The sequence below is a fragment of the Taudactylus pleione genome, unplaced genomic scaffold (assembly GCF_031769625.1).
Source record: "Taudactylus pleione unplaced genomic scaffold, aTauple2 ptg001086l, whole genome shotgun sequence".
Lineage (NCBI taxonomy): Eukaryota > Metazoa > Chordata > Amphibia > Anura > Myobatrachidae > Taudactylus > Taudactylus pleione.
This window is the reverse complement of record NW_028285487.1, coordinates 400,787-424,827: the sequence shown is the minus strand read 5'-3', so window position 1 is coordinate 424,827 and position 24,041 is coordinate 400,787. Positions and strand designations below refer to the sequence as shown.

The 24,041-nt window shown below is 46.0% G+C and overlaps 1 protein-coding gene across 2 annotated transcripts in view; it reads left to right on the top strand.

The window, feature by feature from the left end:
• Window positions 1-24,041, top strand: part of IFNAR1 (interferon alpha and beta receptor subunit 1) — a 74,431-nt gene that overhangs the window by 20,480 nt on the left and 29,910 nt on the right. Inside the window, exons 2-6 of one of the 2 annotated variants that reach the window (XM_088461683.1) lie at window positions 2,245-2,368; window positions 4,354-4,526; window positions 8,404-8,543; window positions 9,519-9,669; window positions 20,576-20,681. In XM_088461683.1, the coding sequence (XP_088317809.1) occupies window positions 2,245-2,368; window positions 4,354-4,526; window positions 8,404-8,543; window positions 9,519-9,669; window positions 20,576-20,681 (694 nt within the window). The remainder of the gene's footprint in view (window positions 1-2,244; window positions 2,369-4,353; window positions 4,527-8,403; window positions 8,544-9,518; window positions 9,670-20,575; window positions 20,682-24,041) is intronic. The other variant, XM_088461684.1, reaches the window with a different exon arrangement.

The following is a 24,041-nucleotide window of genomic DNA, read 5'->3' as shown; positions in this document are numbered from 1 at the left end:
TCTCAGCAGGCGTGACTTTCTTCACCTAGGTTGGGCACGTTTGTGGACCTCAGCCTGCTTCCCAACTTCAAAGAGAGCTGAATGTGTAATTAAAGAACCCTAATTAAAGAACCCCTGTTCATGTGGCCAGGAAACCCTGAGTTTCAGCCAGCTGGACAATCCACTCTGAGCTGAAAAAGGGTTAAAATCACCCCAGGGAGGGGGGTGAGGGGGTGCCTGGAAAAGCAGGCAGAAATATGTGACTCAACCCTGTTCCATTGTTCATTCTGCATGAGGCTATCGAAGGATACAGATGATCCCTAATTCGTCACTGGGAAGGCCACATCCCAGAACCATTTAATCCAACATGATTTGAGTGGTTTGTTTCTCCAATTTGTTACTTACAATTTCCAGAGAATAAATTAAAAATAACTGTGTGATTCTCTTTAACATTATTATATTCTTTGTAACTTTTTGTGCATAAGCTTTGAAGATATTCTTGAATTAAAGCATTAATTCTAGTTCTGGATCTGTGTTTTTATGACCCAAGGCCTCATATGGCTCATGTTACCTATTTTTGTAAGTATTGATAATTGTATGTGCAGGTGGGAGCAGAAGCTCGCCTTATGCTTTAGCATTACAGATTTCTTCTGCTGGTGGCAGTTACCCGGTTTATTAAACCACACGTGCTGGGGTAACCTGTAAAATTCACAGGCGGCGATTCTCAGATTGGCGTATCTGGAGGGCCAGTCCGCAGGACCCTGACACACACTGATACTGTAGTTATATCTGTTGCATTGAATGGCGATGTATCTATAGTGCATCTGCTGATGTGTACAGTGGTTATGTCTGTCAACAACGTCGTTCACAGACCTATCCGATCTTCTGTACAGCACAGCAGATGAAGCTGTATCTTGCACAGATATTGTTTAATCTGCTGGTGTTTATGGGCGACCTGCTGATCGCTCGTACACATGCGGCGGTGAGCGACACCTCAATGAGACGGGCAAACTGCAATGCCCGCCCAGTTGGGACGTCAGGCCATACACATCAGACGGACGACTGGTAAGTGTGTATACACTTACCAATCGTTAGGTTGGCGGGTCGGCAAACAGCCAACCCGTCGGTGCTCGACTGATAATCTATATGTAGTGATGTCACGGTACGTAGTCGGAATGTCTCTGTCCAGAAAGTCGTCATTCACAATGTTGGTAGCAGAAGGTCGACATTTCCATTAGGATTACCATTCGGGTAAGCGTTGGGGTTTGGGACAGAATAACGGTAAAAAGTCGAAGCTTCACAACGTCAACATGACATCAGTGTCGACGTGGTCAGTGTTGATACTCGTCTACATGTCCAATCTCGACATTAAGACCATGTTGACCTAGTGAATGTTGAGAAAATCTACCATACCCGGTGGCACAATTGCCGGGGATGAACCGTTGCGGACAATGAAGTAAATGTTGGTTTTTGGATTTCTGTCGTATGCGGTGGCAGTTTCCAGAAAATAATCAATGATCTCTCTGTGTTTATTCAATTATCCATCCACCCCATCTAGAGATGTGTGTACAAGACACTTGTCATTCTTGCCTTATAACGCAATCCAGCACTGACCGCCACAGCTGAAGACACTGCACCTGTGCAATAGCGGTGAGTGCTCGGCGGTGCGAGTAGGGTGCCAGTCAGTTTGGCTAGTGTCTAATTTCTTTTCTTTCCTCTTTTTTTATAACCCTTTACTGTACCACCCCCCCCCCCCCCCCCCCCCATCATATCCAGTGCAGTTCAGGAGTTATTGCCCAGCCTCCAATATTGAACCAGAAATAACTCTGCACACTTGCGGAAGCTGTCTGACTCTTCAGCGGCTGCAGTTTGCTGTTAAACTTTTCCCAGGTGTATGTTTAGTAATACTCTGTCTCCTCCGCTCTGCAGACCCCGTGCTTGGTATCTTCATGGCTTTACTATTCTGATGGTGGGAGAGTTATAGGGAAACAACTTGTGGGCTGAAGTTCAAGTGCTACATATTACATAAATAGCATCTGGAAGAATACACACGGGCTTTAGGTTTTGTGTTAAACACCACGAGTTTGTAGACCTAGCAATTGCTTTTGCTAGGACTCCTTACTAGCACCTGCTCCGCGCCCTAGACCGTGCTGCAGCTTTGCGAGTCCCCTTGTTGTGCCCCTTATGTGCCTGGCTGAGGTGTGCTTGTGTTACCTACAGTCTATGTCTCTCCCTCAACAGAAGCTATTTCTCCTCATTTTACAGAACTGGAACCACCAAGTAACATTCAGATCACAAACTATAACTGGAACCTGTCAGCGTCCTGGAGCTGGGATGAGATTAGTAATGATGACAACACAGCGGTGACCTTTACTGCATTCTATCAGACGTATGTTCCGCTCCATTGTTCTGCTATGGTGCAGCGTATTCTATTCTTACATGTAATGAAACCTCACTTATCCATACATAACTATATAAGCAGCACGCCAAATTAACAGCCTGGATAGAACAAAGCCACAATCCCACATAGATTTTTTTTTTTTTTTTTTCTTTAAATAGCAAGTTAAATATCATTGATGGTTTTTCCTAGCTGTTCTTGTGCAAATCAGTATCTCCTATTCAAAATCTCTCTGGAAGGCAAAAAATAATGTCTGGCAATAACACAGTCTGATCAACTGACACACACACAAGTGCAGAAGCTATGCTGAGTGCAAAATATCCCTCAAAAACAGGCGTCGCTACTCTGTATGCATGCCTCACACTAGAAAGGTAGTCTGACTACAATCCTACGACACTTCCACAAGGCCATACTTTTCTGTGCATTCGCACCCATTTCACGGACAAGGAGGTCAGGCCGAGCAAAGAGCGAACCAGCCGCTCTCATATCCTCCGTTAAGGTGTGTATGCGTGGTGCGTTACATTTTCGTGGCACCTGCGCAGTCTGCAGATATTTGCGGGCTGCTCCTGCTTTTGTACTTGCATCCGATGCAGAATCTGGCCCAGACTCATAGCTATCAGCGTGTCGTGTGTCACGTGACAGCAGAGGGAGGGAGAAGGAGGAGGTCACAGTGCAGACAGAGCTCAGAGGGGTGTTCCAAACTCTCTGCTCACAACATAATATGCCTTGTGACTGTGGTTGTCATGGTAGCTAAGAGACCTAAATCATTAATAGCAGCCTTGTAAGGCGAAAGAAAGGACAAATGGTTAACACCACCATTCTTCTTTTATCCTGTTACCATGATTTATGTTACAACATACCCGATTTTATTTTTTTTTCTTCACGAGATTCCTGCTTAGGACACTGGGGCTGATTCAGATCCGCTTGCAAGCGCTATGCACTCGCAAGCAGGTCGATGTTTACCCCCTGCGCATGCGCCACCTCCGGCAACGGGCGCTCCGTCGCTACGGGTCTCGCACCAAAACGGGGCGGCTGTCGATTGTGATTGACAGCTCGCCCCGTTTTGGAGGCGGGCAGGGGAGGTGGCTGGACAAACGGAGGTGACCATCACCTGGCCGCTCACAAAAGCTGTTGGTGGTCACCCACAGCTTAGCGAGCGGCCAGGAGGCCGGCATAAAAATAAAAAATGCCGCCCTGATTCAGAGCGAGCGTTCTGAAAGAGTGTGCGGCTCTGAATCAGGGCCACAGTACAAAAAAAGGTTTAAACAAATTGTCCCCGTTCATATCCTGTATTATGTTTTCTCCTATGCCATCCTGCAACTTTTTACGAAACCATTTTATTTTGTTACTTTCAAACCGAGTGTTTTATTTTCCTGCCATGTCTTAGTGTAATCAGGTGGAGTTGTGATCTTTAATTGGTGGCTGAATATCACACAACTGGTACAGCCTTCCTCTCTGCATTGCAAACATTATGCAGAGAACGTGCTTGTGTCCCACCTACTGTATGGCCAACAGAAATAAACACACTGGTGTCATGCTAGAGATGCATACTGTAACTTAGAAGCACAAAAGAAAGAGACACATTCAACCATTGCAATTAGTAAAAGTTGCAGGAGGGAATGTGCAAGCAAGTCAAGTATTCATGTGACAGTGCTCCCCCCCCTCCCAAATCAAATATATCTGATATCTCTGAGCCCTGATGGCTCCCAAAAAACTAGTTTTAAGTTTTACTCCATAAACGTAGCTTTGGATCGTAAAAAATTTCACCGTGATAGGGAAATTCTGCAGAGTTTTCAATTTGCTCCTTAGAATACTGAACACTAAATGGACACACGTAGACAAATTACAGATGTATGTATGGATTACTGAATTCAGTCTTGCAGCTCTGCAATGTAGAAATTAAACCACAATCTGTAACTAAATAGACAATCTTGTTTTATCCTCCGATTTAATGACCTTTTTATATTGCTCTGAAGGTGTGGGACAACCGCCCGCATAGTCCATTGGTGTAATCACACTGAAGGATACGTATGTAATATACCCCCTGAATTGCTGGATTACAGCCAAAATTACACTCTTCACGTCAGAAGTGAAACACCGCAAGGACACAGCCTGTATAACTCTATAGACTTCGATCCAAACAGCGTCGGTAAGCAAGTTCTAATCCAAAGCTATGTCTTACATTGTTATACACGTTCACCAATATTTTTATGTAGAGAAAACACTCCCATTGTGTTAGTGACATTTGCCACTAAGAACCCATTCTCTGAGCTCAGTAAATGTTTAGAACTTTTCCCTGGAGACTCTGAGCTGAGGTCCGTCTGTCTCCTCATCCTGCACTTTGAACAGAGGGCCTGATTCAGAGCCGGACGCTCTGACAGAGCGCTCGCTCTGAATCAGGGCCGGCCCTCTGGTTTTTTTAGAGCGGCCTCCTGGCTGCTCGCATAGCTGTGGGTGACCACCCACAGCTATAGCGAGCGGCCAGGAAGATGGTCGCGATGGTCAAGACCATCGCGACCATCGGGCTTGCGACGAGACCCTTTTTGGTATGGTCTCGTTGCCGCAAGCCCCAGTGCTTTCGGCTCTAACAGAGCCGAAAGCACTCCCACTGACATCACTTGTGATGTCAGTGGGGCCGGCCCCAGACGGTAGGGAACGCCTCCGTTTGGGAAGCCACGCCTCCGGCCTGCCCACCAAAGGGGGCGTGCTGTCACTCAACATTGACAGCACGCCCCCTTTGGTACGAGACCCGGAGCGACGGATTGCCTGTCGCTATACGGGTCTTGCACATGCGCACGACGGAGCCGGCTGCATCATGCGCATGCGCACTGGGCCACCATCGACCCGCTTGCGAGCGCATAACGCTTGCGAGCGCATAACGCTCGCGAGCTGGTCTGAATCAGGGCCGGTCTTTTTTTATTTTTAGAACGGCCTCCTGGCCGTTCGCATAGCTATGAGTGACCACCCACAGCTATAGCTAGCGGCCAGGAAGATGGTCGCGATGGTCAAGACCATCGTGACCATCGGGCTTGCGACGAGACCCTTGTGGTAGGGTCTCGTTGCCGCAAGCCCCAGAGAGATTTCGGCTCTAACAGAGCCGGAATCTCTCCACTGACATCACTTGTGATGTCAGTGGGGCCGGCCCCAGACGGTAGGTGTTCACATGGGAACGCCTCCGTTTGGGCAGCCACACCCCCCCCGACCTGCTCACCAAAGGGGGCGTGCTGTCACTCAACATCGACAGCACGCCGCCTTTGTTGCGAGACCCGGAGCGACGGTTTGCCCGTCGCTATCCGGGTATCGCGTATGAGCCTATTGCACCTGTGACCGTCTGTAAGGGGCTGATTGGGTCTGACCACACCCCCTTATACTATATAAAGCTTCCAATAGGTTGATTGGGTCTGGACCACACCCACTTAGAGTATGAAAATCATTAGTGTGTTTGCTATATTATATGAAGCTGCGTCCGTCCTTTCCTAGTACTCATTTGATATTTGCATTCGGAGAAAAGATTCCTACTTGTTTTTTTTTTAACAGGCAAGACAACATATGTTTGTATTTACTTAGTTTTTTTGTTTTTGTATGACTTTATTATATAAGCGTTCAGCATAGTACAATTCCAGATCAGTTTTACTAGGCGCTGATAGAACAAACAGGCATACAACAAGAGAGAAAAGTAGCAAATCTCAGGTAATAAATACAACCATAAATCAGACTCCTGATGGAAGAACAGACCGCTAGGGAAGGAATTGGGTGGGAAGAAGGAGCCGAGTGGAATGTATCATGGTTATCAAACTCAAACAGCAATTGGTCGGAGAACATTAACCTGTTAAGCCCATAGTTCCCACACTTTGTTAACCACTTAACCGGCGTGGTTGCATGGGATGTGTGCGCAATCAGCTGTGCTCCAGCTGTCCAGGTCGCATCCCCTGCACCCGGCCTTTTAGAGTGGAGGTCTGTCCTGCACATGTGCAGACCGGATATCCGCTGACTCCCCAGACTCCTAGGTAGTGATGCAGCGCTCTGTGGGCCTGATTCATAGATGGAGGGATATTGCACAGCCGCACACAAGCGTCTGTGAAAATCCGTCCATCTGAGATGCAAACGCAGAAGGAGGTGTCAGATGGGTCAGGTACGGGATGCCATGGTCTGGAGCCCAGCGGTCAAAATCCAGATGCCGGCATCCTGACAGGTTTAGGATACCGACACCTGTCAGTAGGTATCCTAACCTCCCTCCTCTCTCTACCACTAACCATCCCTCTCCTGTGCCTAAACCTAACCTCCCCCCTGCTCGGTGCCTAAGCTTAACCCTCCCCCCTTAATACCTAACCCTAGTGCCTAACGCTAACCCTCCCCCTAACCCCGTTACTTCGGGATGCCGGCACCGGGATTTTGACAGGTGTGGGAAATCCGGCGCCGGTATTCTAAGCGCAGGCATCCCCTGTGCCGGGATATTGACTGTATCCCTTGCTGCATTTACGATCCCAGCACTGCGACCGATGTCGCAGGCCGGGATCACCATTGTCACCTAAAACCGCGATGGTTGCTCCTTTGGTCAGGCTGTGCCAACTGAACCCTTCCGCAGCCTGGCCCGGTTCCTTGGCCTCGTCCCTCCCCCGAAAGCTGAGGAGATGCCCCCGTTTCTAGGAACAGCGCACGGGCCCGCTCCGCCCCTCAAACGTTGCAGCATGTTAGTCATGCTGCAGCTTGGGGGGTCTGCGAGTGAGATCGCAGGACCCGTTCTGCATATGCACAGTACGGGTCCTGCACAGGTGCAGAAACTTCAGTATTGGAGATGTACTTCATCCGAGGATGAACGCACATCTCTGAATCAGGCCCTGTGACCGCCGACCTCACTGCCGGAATCACACCCCCACACGGCATTCTGCCGGAGACCAAAGTGTTCTCTCTTGGTGTAACCCAGGCACATATACTACTGTTCTCTCCTGGTGTAACCCAGGCACATATACTACGGTTCTCTCCTGGTGTAACCCTGGCACATATACTACTGTTCTCTCCTGGTGTAACCCAGGCACATATACTACTGTTCTCTCCTGGTGTAACCCAGGCACATATACTACTGTTCTCTCCTGGTGTAACCCAGGCACATATACTACTGTTCTCTCCTGGTGTAACCCAGGCACATATACTACTGTTCTCTCCTGGTGTAACCCCGGCACATATACTACTGTTCTCTCCTGGTGTAACCCAGGCACATATACTACTGTTCTCTCCTGGTGTAACCCAGGCACATATACTACTGTTCTCTCCTGGTATAACCCAGGCACATACACTACTGTTCTCTCTTGGTATAACCCCGGCACATATACTACTGTTCTCTCCTGGTGTGACCCAGGCACATATACTACTGTTCTCTCCTGGTGTGACCCAGGCACATATACTACTGTTCTCTCCTGGTGTAACCCCGGCACATATACTACTGTTCTCTCCTGGTGTGACCCAGGCACATATACTACTGTTCTCTCTTGGTGTAACCCAGGCACCTATACTACTGTTCTCTCCTGGTGTAACCCAGGCACCTATACTACTGTTCTCTCCTGGTGTAACCCAGGCACATATACTACTGTTCTCTCCTGGTGTGACCCAGGCACATATACTACTGTTCTCTCCTGGTGTGACCCAGGCACATATACTACTGTTCTCTCTTGGTGTAACCCCGGCACATATACTACTGTTCTCTCCTGGTGTAACCCCGGCACATATACTACTGTTCTCTCCTGGTGTGACCCAGGCACATATACTACTGTTCTCTCTTGGTGTAACCCCGGCACATATACTACTGTTCTCTCCTGGTGTAACCCAGGCACATATACTACTGTTCTCTCCTGGTGTGACCCAGGCACATATACTACTGTTCTCCAGGCACAACCCAACTCAAAACCTACTTTAATGACAGGAAAACACAGATGAATTCACATCATACAGGTGTTACATGTGCCACTACTAATGCTGAGTAACCTGATTAGCTGTTATTTGTTTATGTCTTTGTCTTGGAATTGAACCAGAGACGGAAGCTGCTCCCATTCTATATGTGGATACTACTGACGGGATTGTGACAGTTGAAATTTCAACTCTGTATCCATCATCCGATGATGTGTTTGTGTCTTATGTCATAGATCTCCAGAGCGATGGTTCTGATGTGGAGGTGAGTGATATGAAAGTCCTCCAGCCACTGTAATATATCACACTGTAATATAGCACGCTGTAATATAGCACACTGTAATATATCACACTGTAGAATAGAATATAACAGAACTGAATATTAAAGCGCCATATAGACCATGTAAAGCATAGAATAGAATAGAAAGCCAGGATTTATGATGCAATAGACCTGCCTGTGGCGCTGCACAGATCACTACCCTAGTGGTGGTGGGTGTGGGGGTAATTGTCATTGAATAGTTAAATAATATTGTTGGTTTTTTTTTCAACTGGCGGCCTACGAGTCCCGTGTGTGTGTGTGTGTGTGTGTGTATATGTGTATGTATGTATATATATATATATATATATATATATATATGTATGTGTGTACCATAGTTTAATCTGTCCAGTACTGACAACTAACCATTTTGTGATCTATCAGGAAATTGTGGTTTTAAAGATGACTGAAATGTATTCTGTACAGATCTATGTAGCGTATGAGGGATGCGACCATAATAATGCAGCGACTTAGTCACCAAGAAAGTTGGGTAAAATACTCCAGGAAATGTCCCAGGACCAGCAGCAGGGGTGGCATAGTCACACTCGTCAGTGACCCCTGGACATGGCAGTGTCTGTGCTACTTATCAGCCCTGTCACCTCGTTCTAATGCAGCCACAAACCACAAAATGTACTATGTCTGTTGCCGCCACTTTACTATGAAACCTTAATTACTGAGCAGTGAGGGCTGTATTATATGTTTAGTATGTAACTCCGTATTACTATTACTACTGACAGAGTTACTTACTAGAAATTATTGGTTGTATGATACACAGGACAGTGGAGGGGGGGGGATTTGCTTTTATTACATGCTGGTCATTAGGGCTTTACAATACTGGTAGCATTTGTGTGGGGTCATTTTATCTGTTGCTGTATTACTCTTGGGCATTCTGCAATGGTCATCATCTTTCCTTTTGTATTTTAGACATTTCACAGGACAACGCCTCAGTTTGTGATAGCATATAATAAGCTCTCGCCTGGTGTAACTTATTGTGTGAGGGCTCGGTTATTTCATTTTATCGTCCAAATGCACAGTCCCTTTAGTGCGGCGCGCTGTTTCAGCCTTCAGCTTGAAGGTAAGTTCTTTTTGTGTACCGACCTATATAAAACAGAGTCATGTACGCTGTAATATAAATATATTTTTAGCACGTATAATTTAGTCAGTTACATATACAGAAGTGCAGCCATGACACCTGAAGCACTGATTCTATTTACCGCTTGCAACCTTCATTAGGAGAAGTTGTCACCAACTAGGAGTTATGCTGGGTACACACTAGACCAGGGGTGGGCAATAAGAGGTCCCCCAGCTGTTGTTGAACTACAAATCCCAGCATGCCTTGCAACCGTTTTAGCATGTCCAAAAAACAAAACTCAAGGCATGCTGTTATACAACAGCTGGGGTGCTGCTTATTGCCCACCCCTACACTAGACGATATGTCGTCCGATTCGGCGGATCGGACCAACTTATCGGGCACATCGTCTAGTGTGTACCCGATATGTTGCTGACGATGCGCGGTCCTGCAGGTCATCTGCTACATCCGACGTTGGCCCTACATGCAGGGATGTCGTTAGCGAGGGCCATGCTGCTGATTGCAGCATGACCCGCCCCCAATGTTGCGCCATTGCTGCCCGCTCCCCCTTCGTGTCCCGTTGCTGCCCATGTCTGGCTGGGTACACATCGTCTAGTGTGTACCCAGCATTAGTTTGCAAGCTGTTAGATGGGGCTCCAGGCACAGGGACGTCTAGTCTCTCTGCTCCTTCGCGTCCCGCCAAGTGCTCGGTCCTCAGGGGGGGGGCGGTCCAGAGCAGCCGCTGCATAAATTGAACAAGGAGGCTTCTTCCTGTTGTACTCACATGATGGTGTGGTGCCGTCTGATTGGTCTATTTTCTTAGTAGAGGCTGCTGCATATTCCCTCTGCCTTCTGTTTTAGGTTAAGGTTCTATTTAGATTACATTCTTTTAGCTTAACATAAAGTCAAAAGTATAACTACTTTTTTTTTTTTTTTTTTTTTAAAGATATAAAACATAAGTGGATCCAGTATATTTATCTCTATCACACATTCCTCTCCTGCTTGTCTCATATATAAGCATGTACTGAGCCAGGGTAACAAACAATCTGATGTTAGGCTCTTGTCAAACTGGTGCAGTAATACATTGCCTCACTCCCCCCTTTATATGAATCAACGTTTTGACATCTGACCAGTATTTGCTTGTCTTCACCATCTTTTCAGTATTGATCCCTTGTTTTATTCAGGAGTTTCAGTTCTATGTAGACTCTGCACCTCTCTACAATCATTCAAACAAGCTCTTAAGACCCACTATTTCATTAAAGCCTTCCAGCTCTCATCCTAACGTGCTGCTACATCTTCCTTTCTCCCCGCCTACCCCATCTGTGTCACTCCTGTTTGTCTGCCCCTCCCTTTTAGAATGTAAGCTCTTTCGAGCAGGGCCCTCTACCCTCTTGTGCTTCTCCTTACTGTATGTTCATTTTATCTCTTACATAAGCAGCCAAGTGTTAATTGCCCTAATGGGGAGTAAGTGTAAAGGTTGCTAATATATAGCTATATTTATTATCCATGTCCGTGTCCTGCTTTGTATTGTATTGGAGGTTGCTGGTTACTTATTTGTTTATGTACTATGTAAGGCGCTGCGGAATACTTGTGGCACCATATAAATAAAGGATAATAACTTGTGCATGTGAGGGCATTCTGGGCCTGATTCAGACCCGGTCGCGAGCGCTGAGCGCTCGCAATCGGGTCGATGGTGGCCCAGAGCGCGTGCGCACGACGGAGCCGGCTCCGTCGTGCGCATGCGCTAGACCCGGATAGCGACGGGCAATCCGTCGCTCCGGGTCTCGCACCAAAGGGGGCGTGCTGTCGATGTTGAATGACAGCACGCCCACTTTGGTGGGCGGGCCGGGGGGGGTGGCTGCCCAGATGGAGGCGTTCCCATAAGAACGCCTACCGTCTGGGGGCGGCCCCACTGACATCACAAGTTATGTCAGTGGGAGAGTTTTCGGCTCTCTGTTAGAACCGAAATCTCTCTGGGGCTTGCGGCAACGAGACCCTACCACAAGGGTATCGTCGTGATGGTCTTGACCTTCGCGACCATCATCCTGGCCGCTCGCATTAGCTGTGGGTGGCAACCCACAGCAATGCGAGCAGCCAGGAGGCCGCTCCATAAAAAAAAAAAGACCGGCCCTGATTCAGAGTGAGCGCTCTGTCAGAGCGTCCGGCTCTGAATCAGGGCCTCTGTTTGGTATATAGCACATAAAAAAATGGAGTTTATCCAGACCGTCATTACACATTGTTTTTTTTTTTTGTTTGTTTGTTTTTGCTGTTTTAACTGTTGTAGCTCCAGTCTGGTCAGGGGAGGGCCGGTTCCCGTGGGAGTCTGTGTGAGATACAGGTGTACTCTGGGAATGTTTCTTATATGCATGGAGTAGGATTTGAGGGCAGATTGAGGGCCTGATTCAGAATCGCATGCAGCAGCGCCTGTCTGCGACTTTATGTGAATGTCGCTACAAACTCCTTCCCTCGTCTACATCCGTGCGGCCGAATGCGCAAGGCCTGCAGTATCCGTTTTGAGCGACCGCGTGCAATGTACTACCAAATGGTGCATCCTTATACAAAGCTTGCCACCGCCCTGTGGTGGGTGCAATGTCTCCGTCTGACCACGGCCTCCTTTACCTGCGGCTGTGCGTCTGGGAACGCTGCCGATTTCCTGGCCACGCCCGCAACACTCCCTTAACACGCCCACTGAATGGACCATTCTTGCCTGCACTACTAGTCACCGCCCAGGAACGGCCATCACATTTACTGATACCGTCTGCCTCGATCGGAACATCGACTTTGTGCGTACGCTCTGTGTAGCGTTTGGCGCCGTACAGGTCTTTTGTACATTTTTTTCACCTGCGCAGTTGCAAAACAGTCGCTCGACTACGTGAGTGTCGGCATTAGGGCTCGGAATTGAGCCCTGAATGTGGGGAAGGAACTGTTCTGAATCATAGAAGATGCCCAGTAAGAGTTTCAGTTGCAGGGATCGTATTGAAATAGTGATGCCCCGTAGATAGCTGCTGTCGGCTGGTGGGAACATTATTGTATTGGCAAACATAGACCGGTCTCTTTCGCGTTATGAAGCAGAAGATGGGAGAACGTGAAAAAGCCGAGCATTATGCCAAAGCTTCAGAGGCTGCGTCCTGCCTAGGCCTTGCCATCATATTGCAGGTGGGATATGCTTGGCCGGGTTCTCCAGTCCCAGACCAAACAGGAGGTAGTTCATTTAATACCAGTCAGAATGTCAACACTGTAATGTCGATCAGAGAATGCCGACGCAGTAGTAATGTTATTTTAAAGCATTTTAGAAGTGTCGGCATGCTAGCTTTAAACGTGATATTAACATAATGCTGACACAGTTAAAGTGCGTTAAATAACATTACTACCATGTTGACATTCTGGCTGACCACAGATCATACCAGACCGAAGATGTTTTGTATTCTGCCACATTTGGCAGTACCTGTCCCAGCATCAAGTCTTAGGCGTGTTGCTGGTTATATAATGCACTCGTCATAACATTTTATCATCATTCACATCTTGTTTCCAGGAGACTGGCAGCAGCATGAGTTGATTGGTAGCAAGTTATTCCTTTCTATAAAAGGCTTTCACTGTTTCTTCTTCTATACTTCTGTATCATGGATGCCCTTATATCAGTAATTAGCTGCAGGTGTCGAACAATCACCGGCGGCTCTGGCACTTTTCTGCTTTGCAACCAGGTCTGTTTGATACAACATGTAACACTTGTGTATCTAACAAGTCTGCTGTTATGTTATGATTGGGCTGAGGTGAGGGCAAAGCATAAAAAAATTAAAAATACAAATAAATTTGTATCTGGAACAAACCACGCTGCACTGCAAGGGGGGGGGGGGGGGGGGCAGATATATTTATTAATCGTTTTGCATGCAGGGTAAATACTGGCTGCTTTTGCATATAGTAAAAACCAGTGATTGCTGTGCTTGGTGTTGACATATAAATATAAAACCGTTTACTCTCTATTGATAAACAGGAGGCTTTTATTATGAAAATACAATTTAAGGGCTGAATAATCTAAACACAAACAGTTAGATAGTAGGATAGATTATAAAAACAATTGATACATAAAAATAGCAGCATGTAAAGATTGCATATACATATATGCACCTGAATCGCAGCGGCTTGAAATTGAAAACAAAATATCTATTTAATCAATTTGAGTTCCAAGCCAGGTAAAAGGGTTTCTTTGTTGCAATGTATCCTTTCACACATAGGCCCGTATTCAATTAGCCACGAAAAGCGGAGATAACGCAAAAAAGTATCGCCGATCTCGGCTTTTCGTGTGTCGTAAACTTATCTCCGTATTCAATTCCAAATGGTTTTCGCATACGCGAAAATGCAATACAATGTAATAGGCGAAAAAGATTCGCCTCTGAATAGCAGGTGAAAAAAAATTGCATTTTTTTTTTTTTTTGTATTTTGGGGTGCAAAGGTGCAGAAACTCAGAACCCTTGGGACAGCCCCCTAAAGGACAACTGTGTCAAAAAATCCCTAAAAAAAAAAGTCAACACCCCAAAAAAGTACTTTCATTTTGGGGACGAAAAAGTACAAAGTGGGGGGACAAGCATAAAAACTAGCGAAATAGACTTGTGGGGGATCTGCAAGGATGAGTCAAGTGTTTTGTTTTTTTTGAGTGCAGGTGCGTTTTTAACGATTTTTAAAACTTCACTTTAGAGACATTAAAAGATGCTTGCACCCATTTTCAAGTACTCCAAATTTGACAGGACTACTTATTTTCACAAAAAAATACTGCAGAAAGCCATTCTTCACCACTTGTGCAAAGACGCTAATAGGAAGCTATAGAAACAATTTAAGTTCCCCAAATAGTTTTATTAGGGCTATTCCGGGACATCTACATTGATCCCCAATGTTAGTGCACCTTTTTGGGGGGTTCAGACTGATTTCCCCATTTCTGACAGCACTTTCCACCTGTTCCGACTTCGTGGATTGCCGTTTTCGCGTGGTTTGGAATTAAATAGGGCGAATAGCGGGGGCGTGCACGATAAGTTTCCGCGTCCAAAACACACGATGTCGGCGGAAAGTCGGGTAGGGGAAACAGTTTTGTGTCCGCCATAAAAATTGAAAACCACCCATAGAGTATCAGTTCAATGAACCATGAATGAAGTCAGAGTCCTTATTTGGTAATACTGATATACCGATTAAAAATTGCACAGCCTTTAATTAGAATGCATATACGCTGGCGTCCCAGTGTTGCGGGGTGTAACCAGAGAGTTTGTAATAGTAAAGGAGTTACCGCTGTCCTTACAGGCTGATGTTTCCTGTGTGCACACAAAACTTTTACGGTATGTGGACCGCTGTAGGTGGCGTGGCCAAACGGAGGTCCCGGTGCTATACGGGACGAAACGCGTTGATGCCACCCTCCAGGCATTGGCGGCTTTTACCACAGCTTTGACACCACATGGAATACAGAGTAGCCGTGAAAGACCGTCGGCAACCACCGCATCTTGTCAGCGGCCATTGCTTTCAACTCCAGCCGCGGCTTATTGTGGGGACAGGTTACCAGCAGGAACGGACCTCGGCGTGGCCACCCCACCTATGCAATCTTTATATGCTGCTATTTTTATGTATCAGTTGTTTTTATAATCTCCTATTATCTGTTTATTGTTTCGATTATTCAGCCATTAAATGGTATTTTCATAATAAAAGCTTCATGTTTATCAATAGAGAGCAAACCGTTTTATATTGGCCTTTTTTACACTCATTATATGTCAATACCAAGCGCAGTAATTATTGGTTTGAGATTTTACATCTCTAGGGTCTCCACTAGACCCAGTTTACATGTAGCAGGTGTAGACTGATCTAAAAATATATGTCTCAACAGTGCCAGTGATTGCAGTAATTCACTGCTCAGTTTAGCCTGCTTTTGCATATAGCCCAAATGCTGGACGTGATCCAGTCACATGGTCGAGACTGGGATTGGACAGAGGGATAGTGTTAGGCTTTCAGGGGTGGTTAGGTGGTGGGAGGAGGGATAGGGTTAGGCTGTCAGGGGAGGTCAGGCGGGGGAAGGAGGGATAGGGTTAGGCAGTGGGGGGAGGGATAGGGTTAGGCAGTGGGGGGAGGGATAGGGTTAGGCAGTGGGGGGAGGGATAGGGTTAGGCTGTCAGGGGAGGTTAGGTGGTGGGGGGAGGGATAGGGGTTAGGCAGTGGGGGGAGGGATAGGGTTAGGCGGTAGGGAAGGGATAGGGTTAGACTGGGGGAGGGATAGGGTTAGGCGGTGGGGGGAGGGATAGGGTTAGGCGGTGGGGGGAGGGATGGGGTAAGCGGTGGAAGGAGGGATAGGGTTAGGCAGTGGGGGGAGGGATAGGGTTAGGCGGTGGGGGGAGGGATAGGGTTAGGCGGTGGAGGGATAGGGGTAAGCGGTGGGGGGAGGGATAGGGGTTAGGCGGTGGGGGGAGGGATAGGGGTTAGGCGGTGGGGGGAGGGATAAGGGTTAGGCGGTGGGGGGAGCGATAGGGGTTAGGCGGTGGGGGGAGGGATAGGGTTGGGCTGTGGGGGAGGGATGAGTTAGGCGGTGGGGGGAGGGATAGGGTTGGGCTGTGGGGGAGGGATAGGGGTTAGGCGGTGGGGGGAGGGATAAGTGTTAAGCGGTGGGGGGAGGGATAGGGTTGGGCTGTGGGGGGAGGGATAGGGTTGGGCTGTGGGGGGAGGGGATAGGGTTAGGCTGTGGGGGGAGGGATAGGGTTAGGCTGTGGGGGAGGGATGGGATTAGGGTATGCGACGGCATTGTGATAGCAATCATTAGTATATTTGCGCAGCGATGGAGATCCTTACTGAATCAGGCCCTTTATTATACTGAAAGTAAACTTGCTTGTTATAATTTTTTCCACTGTTAATAAAAAGGTAAAAATCAGCCATTTATACCTTTTGAAGAAACTCCAATACTTTGCTTATGGCCAATAATAGGCTACTATACTGTCGCGCCCTGTTAAATAACCACGATCAGCATTCTCTAATTGAGTGGCAAGGACAGCGGATGCCGGCATGCTGACAATAGGTTGCAATATGAGCGTTAGTTGAATTTAAATACTTCAGCCACAATATGAATATCTTCATTATATTTATCATTTCCTTTTTCTATTCTATAAATCGTTTTTGCCTAGTGTCCAATCTGATGATCTCATTAAGAAGCAGGTTTAGCCCACGGGCTGCACATCCTGTGGCTTTTAATAGTGTATATTTATCCATTAATATCTCCCATGCTACTTTTATATTACTAATTACTTTCATGTTCCCTTACCCCTCCCGATCTCCTCTAGGACCGCGTACTGTACTGCAGGTGTAGACTGCAGTTTCCCTTTCCCTTCCGTGCTTCTAGGGCAGTGATTTTCAACTTTTTCAACTAGAGGCACGCTACACAAGATTTTAAAATTGCCAAGGCCCATTATCTGGCGATACGGCTTGTGCGACCTATCAAAAAACATACATATAGGCTCCCACATAAAAAATACACACTACATTGGCCTCCACAGGAATAAAATACACTACATTGGCCTCCACAGGAATAAAACACACTACATTGGCCTCCACAGGAATAAAACACACTACATTGGCCTCCACAGGAATAAAATACACTACATTGGCCTCCTCAGAAATAAAACAATACATTGGCCTCCTCAGGAATAAAACACACTACATTGGCCTCCACAGGAATAAAATACACTACATTGGCCTCCTCAGGAATAAAACACACTACATTGGCCTCCACAGGAATAAAACACACTACATTGGCCTCCTCAGGAATAAAACACACTACATTGGCCTCCTCAGGAATAACACACACTACATTGTCCTCCTCAGGAATAAAACACAATACATTGGCCTCCACAGGAATAAAACACACTACATTGTCCTCCTCAGGAATAAAACACAATACATTGGCCTCCTCAGGAATAAAACACACTACATTGGCCTCCTCAGGAATAAAACACACTACATTGGCCTCCTCAGGAATAAAACACACTACATTGGCCTCCTCAGGAATAAAACACACTACATTGGCCTCCTCAGGAATAAAACACACTACATTGGCCTCCACAGGAATAAAATACACTACATTGGCCTCCTCAGGAATAAAACACAATACATTGGCCTCCTCAGGAATAAAACACACTACATTGGCCTCCACAGGAATAAAACACACTACATTGGCCTCCTCAGGAATAAAACACACTACATTGGCCTCCACAGGAATAAAACACACTACATTGGCCTCCTCAGGAATAACACACACTACATTGGCCTCCTCAGGAATAACACACAATACATTGGCCTCCACAGGAATAAAACACACTACATTGGCCTCCACAGGAATAAAACACACTACATTGGCCTCCACAGGAATAAAACACACTACATTGGCCTCCTCAGGAATAAAACACACTACATTGGCCTCCTCAGGAATAAAACACACTACATTGGCCTCCTCAGGAATAAAACACAATACATTGGCCTCCTCAGGAATAAAACACACTACATTGGCCTCCTCAGGAATAAAACACACTACATTGGCCTCCTCAGGAATAAAACACACTACATTGGCCTCCTCAGGAATAAAACACACTACATTGGCCTCCACAAGAAAAAAACATACTACAGTACAAGTGCGCTGAGCTGACCGCCGCGGCACACTTGACAACTGCTGACCGCCACAGCACAGTGGTTGAAAAATACTGTTCTAAGGAAAAGTTGATTTGCATCTTTTAAAAGATGGCATTTCACATATACTCATTGTTGCTGGGCAACCAGTATGATGATCTTTGTAACTTTAAAAGCTTTCAGCCAATGTGCATTTCAGTTATGGGCAATGAAAGGGGTGTGGCATAAAAAGTCGATATTCAGAATGTCAACGCAACAAAAATGTCGCCATGTTCTGATTGTCTGCCGTCTGAATGTGAACTTGGACGCTATGTCATCCTTCACGAATAACGACTTGGTTCAGGATGTCAAGGGTTTTGTTGTGTTTTTTTTTTTGCATATTTTAACCTAACCCTAAAAAGAACACAAAAATTAACAGTGGTCATTTTGGAGTCGACATATAAAATGTTGACATAATAAGCATGTCAAAATGTTGACCACGTCGAAAGAAGGTGTTGTCATTTTACATGTTGACATTACAAACATGTCGACATTCAGAACATGTTGACATTCTGGTGTCTGCATTCAGACTGGATCTCTCGTGCAGCCAATGCAATGGCAATGGATAATTTATGTACGCCCATAAAATGGCGTATAAACTGTCTGAAAAGCCTGCGTTTACCTACCGCCCCCCCCCACACACACACTTTACCTACCACAAACGCTGACCACATGACAATCACTTTGCGAATTGATCCTCAGGGCATACGTAATCGCAAAGCAATTGTGACGCTTGCGCAGTGCGGATAACACGCATGTGCAGTGGCAAGTAATCACTCTGTGTAAATATCTCCATTGCCTCCGCTGCTGAATCAGGCCCGCCGACGGTGTGCGGTATTTGGTTGGGCAACCCTTTGCGATGCTGATGATATAGCATATATTCACTGGTGTAGAGGAATTGTTACTATTTTCTGGATAAATATTACAGAGGGTTTTGTATAAGTTATCCTATCGCTTTCGGATTCGCAGCTGCGGTAATATACAAATGCTAGTCTCCGCCTCTCCCTTGTGTACCTGCCAGCAGCGTACATCGCAAGCTCTGAGACGCCCACTTTCAATGCCCGTGGACAATGCAAACCCCACCGGTGGACTCAAATACTCCGCCATCAGTGTTCCATCGTGATGACCATAGTCGCTTCCGGCGCCCTATTGCTGGCGCAGTGTCTCTAATAACGCTTTTACCGCCACGGCCATGACACTCCCATAAAGCGCCCATAAGACGGCCCTTTTTTTGCCGTCACTTCAAACCACCTACCTGACAGCGCCCGTGGTTGTCCAGCGTCAGAATCTGCCCATAGTTGCTTAGAAAGTGTTTTAATGTTGCTATGTAGTAATAGTGGATGGGCCATTGGTTAATGGCCGTCACATATCTGGATGACCCATTTATACGTAGATCTCTGTGATGTTACCAGCAGCAGGAGACCCGTATCTGGAAAGCTGTAATCAAACATTTCTTTTAGTGCTGATTCTTTTTTTTTTTTTTTTTCTAGTAAAACTGAAAACAAATCTATTAAGTGATGTCATAATGTTCTTCATTTCTGTGGAGCAGTAGATTATCTCCTCCTATTAGCCCATATCCCTTTTTCATTGCTGCCCTTTTCCCTTTACTACTGTTGCTCCATGCGATTCCCTTTATAAACTTAAGCTGGGTACACACCTTACAGATATATTTGCAGACAATGGTGAACAACCATCATCTCTTCTGGCTGCGAGTCCCGCTGGCCAGGAATCGTGTCGCGCCCCCCTTTCCGGCGGCCTCCGCTGCAAGTGTACGGGCGGGCGGCTGATCTGCAGATATATTGGGCATCGGCTGTGCAGCAGAGCCGATGCAATATGTCTGTGAACGACGTCGCTCAGACCTATCGCTGGTACACACTGGCCGACGGGCATCTTGGCCGATCAATCGATCGGCCAGTATATCTGCCAGTGTGTATCTAGCATAAGTACATAGAAATAATTCTGCTGTAATCGGACTAAGGGGCAGAAGTACTAATTTCTGGAAATTGATAAACTACCAACCAATCAATTCCTAACTGTCATTTTTCAAACACAGCCTGTAACATGACGGTTAGGAGCTGAGTGCCTGGTGGTTTCTCACTCTCCAATTCATCACTTTCCAGAGCTTAGTACATCTCCCCCCAATAGTTAAACGTTTAATATGTGAATTGATTGGAAACCGTTCTGTAAATCGCAGATTAGAGTCTGTTATATATCAAGTCTTCCTGTTGTTTTACAGGCTTGCCAAAGAATCTCCGGGTGGAGCCCATAGACGGTAGATACCTGTTAAAGTGGGATTGGGACTACGCTCAGTATCCAAATGTGACCTTTTCAGTGGAACAATGGTAGGAATTCACAACTGTACAGATGTATTTGGCTTGGGTTAAAGTAGCTGCTTCTTATTATTCTTCAGCTTGTGCACATGCATGTTCGTCCAGTTGGAACCATTTTACAAATGGTAACAGCAGCACAAAGTATTTAAGCAGATGAGAGTCCTGATGCTGTGGGAGGCAGGGAGTGTGACATAATCACAAGATCCATTCTTGTGATTATGTTATTAGGGACATGTGACCAGAGCGATGTCATAATGTAAGGAGGGGGGGATGTAGTTATTGCGGCCGTAATTGGGCGGTAATAGGGAGGTGGCTGTTCAGGCGTCCAGTGATGTTCCGTCTTATGGGCGTGTTATGGAAATGTCGCGTGTGTATCATTGAAGTGGCTGCGAACTCAGACACTCAGACGCTCACATTGGCGGTCATACGCAGACAGAAAATCTGCAACCATCAGGGGCGTATCGAGAGGAGGGGCCCAGTGTGCAGTTTTTACGTCCGAGGCCCCCTCCTCTCTCTCCGGTGGCTGGCAGCGCACTGTCTGTAGCGCAGCAGTAGTAGACTCCGGGCACTCGTCTGTGCCCAGAGTCTTCTGCACATGTGCAGGTCACCAGGAAAATGCAGTGGCGGCCATTTTCCAGGTGATTTTTACAGCTCTGATACTGCAGACATGGGGCTTCAGAGAGGTAAGTATTAAAGATATGGGTGCAGTGTGGGCCCTTCTGGACCCAGGGGACCGTGTACCCCGCACACCCTGCACCCATTATAGATGCGCCCCTGTCTAGCATGGCTTAAGTTAAAATTATAACTGCATACAAGCTAGCCCTCCCTATTGTGTGTCATCGCACACAGTAAATAGCTTTACAGGGGTGTCAATAGGAAATCCTAACCTATCTGAACTCACTCTTGTATTTATTCACTTCAGACTAACTAGGCTAATGCATATTCCTAATTATTCATAGCAGGTCACTCCAATTCCGAGAAATCGACAGATATCAATCCTTAAAGAGAGATGCCCCAATTGTGATTTGTACATAAGGGATCATTATGTAAAACAGCCTGTTTGCTATTGGTTCTTTGGTCTAATTTTTCTCAGAAATGATCCTATTGTCACCTCTCAGCTCATCACCTATTCAAGTAGCTTCTCTTTAATGCCAACTTCTAAGATTCACAGCCTTGAGCCTTATCAGCACCTGCGTGCTCAACAATAATAATTCAGTAACTATGAGAAAAAATATATTTGAATTGGTTATAGAAGTAGTCTTTCACGTTAAAATTCCATAATGATTGTATCAGCTAGCTGCTACACAGAAAATAATCTATCTCTGTTTTCTAATAAAAATCCTATATTTTCTTCTAATATATATTTTGACTCGTGGTATTTTACTTCCATACAAATGCCATTCATATAATGATTATAATCCATAATGTCCAGTTTTTTATATTTTCCTCCATTCATTTGATTTTTGCTTTCTGGCTTGGTACCAATTTCCTTCTAGCTGGCTTCAACAAAGAGCGTTTAATCTGTAGACGCCAAGGTCACAACACCTGCTGTTTTGATATCCGCAAACTAGACCAGATAACTATGGGAATGTTCAGTAGAAAGCTGTAAAATAACAATATTTAATTGTGTTCATGAAATATTATCTATCTTTCAATTAGCTAGACACATTCCTGCTCTACTAGAATGTAGGGAATAGGTCACATTCATTCTGTAGTCATGGAAATAGACAAGATGGCGTCACTCAGGCTCACTTGTTTAATTAATCTACAATAGCAATATATATTTATCTATAAAACTTATTAAACAAACTATTGTATTTAACCATGCATAATCAAAATGTTCATCTTGTTATATTATAATAACACAAATCAGTCATCGATTATTTGATTACTAAGGCTAGGTAATGCAGTAATAGGTAAAATATCCGGGTATGATATAGAAGATAGACAGTGTCTAGATAGACGCTCAATAGAACAATGACAGATGGTAGACAGGGATAAAGGGTCAACATCATTATGGTCAACACAAAAATGGTCAACACTTTTTTTTATAGGGGGGGTTTGAGCCTAATCTTCACCCTAACCCTCCCCTTGGTTCCTAACCATAATGCTCCCCCTAATGCCTAACCCTCCAGCAAGTGTCTAACCCTAGCCTAACCCTAAACCTCTGGAAAGTGCTTAACCGTCCCCTTCCACAGACTATACCCTAACCCTCCGGCAAGTGCCTAACCCTAACTGTTCTCTTTCGCAGCCTAACCTTAACCCTCCGGCAAGTGCCTAACCATAATGGTCCCCTTCCACAGCCTAACCCTAACCCTCCGGCAAGTGCTTAACCCTAACTGTCCTCTTTCGCAGCTTAACCTTAACCCTCCGGCAAGTTCCTAACCGCCCCCTAGCGCACCCTAACCCTCTGGCAAGTTCCTAACTGTCCCTTTCCGCAGCCTAACCATAACCCTCCGGCAAGTGCTTAACCTCCCCCTTCCGCAGACTAACCCTAACCCTCCGGTAAGTGCCTAACCCTAACAGTCCCCTTCCACAGCCTAACCCTAACACACAGCCAAGTTGCTAACCCTAATTGTCTTCTACCACAGCCTAACCCTTGGAAGCGTCTTACCCTAACCGTCCCCTTCCGCAGCCTGACCCTAACCCTCCGGCAAGTGCCTAACCCTAACGGTCCCCTTCCACAGCCTAACCCTAACCCTCCAGCAAGTGCCTAACCCTAACCCTCCGGCAAGTTCCTAACCATCCCCTACCGCAGCCTAACCCTCCAGCAAGGGCCTAACCCTAACCCTCCGGCAAGTTCCTAACCATCCCCTACCGCACCCCAACCTTTAAAAATGTTGAAAAAACTTGTCGACCATTTTTGTGTCGATCATTTGTTTCTGTTGACCATCTGGTGTCGACATAATGAGTGTCTATCTAGACACTGTCGATCTTTAATCCGGATACCAAAATATCCTACATGCATTCAGCAGGCCCTAAACCTATTGTTATAAATGTGGAGCGCAGCTTTACCTGGAGGACATCTTAAAGGAATAAAACAGCAAGGGCTATTAGGAAGGACTATTTTTCATAGAGATATCTGGTGTAATGTAAAGCTCTAGCTTATGTATGGTTAAATGTGCTTGGCATATATTTTCACTTACCCACCCTTAATATGCGTAGTGTTCTCTAGTGTGCGTTAAATTAAATATGTTAGAACAAGGGTGTGTTTTTAATACCTTTTTTGTCCCCTATTTTTTATGTAATGATTTATTTTATTTTTTATTCTCTTTTTATTTTTATTCGCGTACTCCCAGTAAGTCAGAATAGGGACACTTCAAATCTGTTTAAATTTAGAGCACAACTATACCGATAAAGGGGACTGTTCAG